At 41.2% G+C, this 5,236-nt stretch overlaps 1 protein-coding gene across 1 annotated transcript; it reads left to right on the forward strand.

The window, feature by feature from the left end:
* The first annotated feature begins 1,449 nt into the window (after positions 1-1,449).
* LOC143962010 (A-kinase anchor protein 14-like) lies at positions 1,450-1,989 on the forward strand. Its single transcript, XM_077471352.1, has one exon. The coding sequence runs from the start codon at positions 1,450-1,452 to the stop codon at positions 1,987-1,989; it is 540 nt and encodes a 179-aa protein (XP_077327478.1).
* Positions 1,990-5,236: the final 3,247 nt, after the last annotated feature.

Genomic DNA, 5,236 nt, shown 5'->3' on the forward strand with positions numbered 1-5,236 from the left:
GCAGATTACTTATCTGATTCAGCAACAAAAATATAGAAATTCACTCAGATACCAGTAACAATACCACTTTGTTTTAAGAAAGAGATTAGTTAATCTATCACCACTACTTCATTGTTAACTTTAAAAATACAAAATGTAAAATAATCTGTGAGGACATTTTCAATCTTCCTGAGCCTATGCCAGGTATTGCCTTCATTCAAAAACTACTTCTATGGCTAAATTTGAAGTCCCCATCTGCATTTTGAATCTTACAGATATATTTAAATAATTTAAGGGAAGAGGTGTGCTCTGTAGCCAGGTGTATACCTCTGTGGCAAAGCAGCTATAGCCAGGGATAGTACTTGCCCTGTTGGATCAACATGCTAACCAGCAGTGAATATGCATCATCATGATATGGACTGCCATAGCACTAACAATTCAAAAACCCTTCCCTTAAGACTTAAGTCTTCTTCACAAATGAGCTTCCAGTACTCAATAACAACACAGCTAACTACTGCAGGTCCTCTGTACCATACATGTAAGATACTGTCATGCATAGAGCATTACATGCACCTGCGGACAGAAATATTATAATAGGTGAGTCTCTAGTATTTTTCATCATCAAATAGCCTGCTGGGTTTCTTCTGCTTCTCCAAGTAGGCAATCTGGTAAGCAACAGCAAATGAAAACATTCTTTTTGCACTCAGCTTAGACAAAATTGTACACTTTCCTTGCTTGGCTCACATCATTTAATCTCACCAAATTTTCTGAAAGGTAAATCTATAAACTATCAAGAGCTGGGAAAGGTCCTGTGCATTGTCAGATCTACAATCTAAAGATGTACTTTATTTGATCTTATATTTCTAGTCTTGCAAAGACAGAAAAAGTACAGATCTCCACCCTAAAATGCTTGACTGCTACTACAAGCAGTAAAAAGTGATCCATAGCTAGTTTTGTATGGTGTGCATTTCTTTATGAACAGTAAATGGCAATAGATAGGGACAGTTTTATATTACAGAAATTGTTGGCATCAGTGTAAAAGGGCAAGGAACAACCCCATGATCATTCTTGCTGATTCAAATGTTATGGGTCATCAGGCTGATGTGGAGGGAGATACTGAGGAGTAGGAAGGACGGATTTTGTCTTTGATGCTGTGCCATGGCTGTGAGTCCTGTGCCTTCACCAGTAAACATGTCTTTGAACCTAAATAAATATATACAATAGTGCAGCACTAAATAATTTTATTATAACCAAGATAAATTACAACTAAAAATACTGTGCGTTAAAACAAAACATTATGCTTTTCCGCATCGGCTCCGCCCCTTTCCGCAATCTCCAGAGGCAGAAAATTTAAAATAAGAAAAGAACAGAAGAAGACAGCTGAAAGAGGATGTGCTACAGAGACTGGAATTCACATTTCGACAACTGATTGAACATCATATCATAAGCCTGGAAAAAAGTGACAATAAAATGGATTCAGAGGAAAGCTACATTGCAGCGCTAAAAGAAAAAGCCCGTGAATTGGTAGAAACAGCCATGAAAAATGCCCAGGATTGTCTCAGAACCCTACAGACGGCACCAATGGAGGACACAGATATGGAGCAGAATTACACACTGAAGAACATTGCATGGGCGCAGTGTAAGGATTTCACGGTGGATCTGGGGAAGAAACAAATTGAAGAATATGTTTCTACATGGGAATTCGATGAGAGCTGGTTGTACTGTACAGATTTTCTGAAAGAAGAGGAGATGGAGTATAGTAAACTCTTCCACTACAGAATGAGATGGAGCATCCCAACCTGTAGGAAACCAGTTCCTAGAGCTACCGCCTGTGTCTATTTCACAATAAAAATCTCCAAAATGAAACCATCTACTTTGCCAGTGGAAGTATTCTTTGTATTTGAATCAAACAGACTTGTACACAGGCCTGGACAAACAAGATTCAGAGAAAAATGGCTGAAAGACATCATTGAGAGCAAAATTATAATGATGGACAGTATTACATTTTAACCAGCTTTACACCTCATGCCGACTGCAGCTCAAGAAAAAAAAATAAGCTGCTTTTACAGGCGTCTGAGCTTTTCTCTGCTTCTATACTGCTCTCTATAGAGAGAACGCTTTCATGTCAATGTTGTTAAAACAAAACATTATAGTCCACATATTTCTAAAAGAAATGTGTGAATACAAAAGTTCTAAGGTCATCCAAAATCATGTGCACTCTTTATTTACTGTAGCCTTCCTCTAGTGAACAAGTGAAGACCTCCTACTTTGATACCACCACAAACATATTGTAATGTCGTGTACACACTACCATTTTTTCAATCGGAATAAACTCTCACGGTTTTTCCAACGGAGTTCCATCAGAATTCCGATCAAACGATCTTGCATACACAGGATCACACCAAATTCCAACCGCCAAGAATGCGGTTACGTACACCACACCACATATAAAAGGGAAGTTCAATAGCCAGTGCGCCACCCTTTGGGCTCCTTCTGCTAATCTCGTGTTTATCTTGTGTTAGTAGAAGTTTGGTGAGAGATGCTTCGTGCTTTTTAGCCTTGTGCTTTTCAGATCGTTGCTGCTCTTCAGTTTGTGCTTGTGGGTTCGTATCTGTTCTTCAGTACATGTAGTCAGTTCTCATTTGTTTGTCAATGCATGCTATTTATAGTAGTACCATATTTGATACTCATTGCATTGTGGTCCACTCATTTCTGATTTTCAGCTTGTTCTTTCAGGCCCTGCTGTTTTTCAGTGCTTTCTGTTTAGTACGTTCTGACCAGCCGGGCGTTTTGAAGCCATGTTGCGGGTACGTGCTCATCGTAGAGTTTGTGCTGTGTGGGGGCTTAGTGTTGGGGTTCTTACTTTGACACAAGCCCAGTCCATGAACAGGGCGAGGAGGAGTTCATGGACCAAGAATTGATTACCCCCGTAAAAGCCACATTTTGAAGATACACACAATTTGGGAGCCAAACTGGGGATTTCCCTCCTGATTCCATGCCTAATGTCAACATGTGCTATCTCCCATCATGGGGGATCAATGGACGTGTTTTGGGGGTGCAACCACTTCCTCTCTCCTACTTGAGTTTCGAGGAAGGGGTTGCAGCCACAAAACGCATCTCCTGATGGCAGATAGTACATGTTAAAACACTGTGTGCATCTTCAAAATTTGGCTTTTAAAATGTTCAAAAAATTTGTGGTATAAAAAAAATGGAGACTTTTTGGGGTATTTAGATTCTTCCTAGGACATCAATAATGTTCTTCAGTTTTTGTTCAATCTCAATTGATTTTTGCTTTATACAGTCTAAAGCCCGACTACAACACATTATCTCTTGGATTAGCCTTGGGCATCATCACTGGTGGAATGATGAGATTGTTCTTTGACAACCTGTACATCACCTAAAAAATAAAATACACACCATGTATTATAAATATGTATGCATACCCTCTATTACCTGAATCTGGGGTGTCAGACACTCACCTGTTGTGGTGACAATCTCTATCACCTCTCCTTCCTCCACATCCTCTGGTTTTGACCTCTGTTCCCCTTCTTCAGGAGGATGAAAGTAGCCATTTTAAACTGTACAACAGTAAAGAAAAGCACATGGCGCAGCATAATAATAATAATAGGAACACACGACAACTACTTACTTTTTAGAAGAACTTTCTTGATCCTTCTGTACTGATCCTGCTCCCTTAATTTGAGGTCTGACCAGTGTTTCCTCAGTTGCTCCTTGGATCGTCGTACCCCAAAATTCTGCCGCAGACTCTTCACAACTTTAGTCATGATCTTGGCCTTTCTCACATTTGGATTTGGGTATGGTCCATACTTCCCATCATAGTCGGCCTTCTTCAATATGCCCACCATCTCTACCATCTCTTCAAAGAACATATTTGTGGCCTTAAATCTTCTACTCCGGGATCGTGACATTTCTTCCTCTGGGCTTTCCTCCTCCTTCTCGTTACTGCTATTAAGCACCTGCTGTGTCTCCACCATGTCATCTCCCACTGCGAAGAAAGAGAAGGGGCGGGGAATATTCTAGAAAAGAACATCAGGGGCAGAAGCCATGGGCGGAGTTTCAATCATGTGCAGTGTATATAAAGCGTAACATGTGTGTCATACGTACGATCTGTGAGCGGAGCATGATGTAACGGGAGCGATGATCATTATAACGAAGGTAAAATTTGAAGTTGGTGCCTCAGTGGCCTATATTGGGTCAAGATTAGGAGAGTTTCGCCTGACATTAGGGTTTGACTTGTGTTGTCTTGCAGAGAAAATGGATCCCTTCAATGATAGAGAATTTCTATCAAGATTCATTGATATGTACCGGGAGTTTCCCTGTCTGTTGCAGCTGAACTACCCATTTTTTCATAATAAAACAAAGAGGAAGGCAGTGCTGAATCAATTAGTGGAATTTGCAAAGCCAGTGATCCCAATGGCAGACACCCCCTATTTGAAGTCCCTAATTGGTGGCCTGAGGAGCACTTATAATAGGGAGCGCAAGAAGGTCCAGGATTCCCTGAGGTCAGGAGCTGCAGCAGATGACATTTATGTACCCAGGCTGTGGTACTATGACAGACTGCATTTTCTGTCAAACCAGAGGGAACCCAGGCCAGCCCTCTCCATTCTTCCTTCAAGGCTTCCTTCACCCCCAGCTAAGGCTTCCAACGCCCAACCTGGGTCTTCCAGGCAGAAATATGTGGAAGAGCCCAGCTTGAGTCAGGTATAGCATTCTTCAAAATATTTCTGTTTGTCAAATTAATGATGTTAAATATATGTTAGTTTTGATCACTAATTTCTGATTTCACAAAGTGTTTTACATATCAATAGACAGTACAGGCCACAAATGATTGTGACAAGAATGAAAAATGCTGGGATCAGAATGATAATCTTTTCTATTTATTAACATTCAATATGCCGGGCCCAGTAGCCTGCCAGAATCACAGGTCCCTCCCCTCTTCCTTCCACAAAAAAGTGGCAGGAAGAAGAGTCATGTGAAGGAAGCAGCAATTGGACTATTTCTGAAGGCTACTGCGGCCCTCACAACCCCCTCACAGTGTTCAAGAGGACTTTGCCTACATTACAGCCTGCAAAATGCTTGAAATGGAGGAGGGCCAACGCCTCTTGGAAGTCATCTTGCAAGCCCTAAATAAGGGATTGAGGGGCCAACTCACAAAACAAACCCACATTTGTGATTTGAATTGGGGTCCTCCTCCTCCTCCTTCAGGTCTTACTCCTCCACCTCCTGCCACACCTCC

This window comes from Lithobates pipiens, unplaced genomic scaffold (assembly GCF_037356315.1).
Source record: "Lithobates pipiens isolate NorthernLeopardFrog02 unplaced genomic scaffold, aLitPip1_a1.2 Scaffold_8, whole genome shotgun sequence".
NCBI classification, from domain to species: Eukaryota; Metazoa; Chordata; class Amphibia; order Anura; family Ranidae; genus Lithobates; species Lithobates pipiens.

Bases quoted from the DNA above. Each gene is read 5' to 3' on its own strand.
- LOC143962010 (XM_077471352.1), top strand. From the start codon at position 1,450: ATGGATTCAGAGGAAAGCTACATTGCAGCGCTAAAAGAAAAAGCCCGT.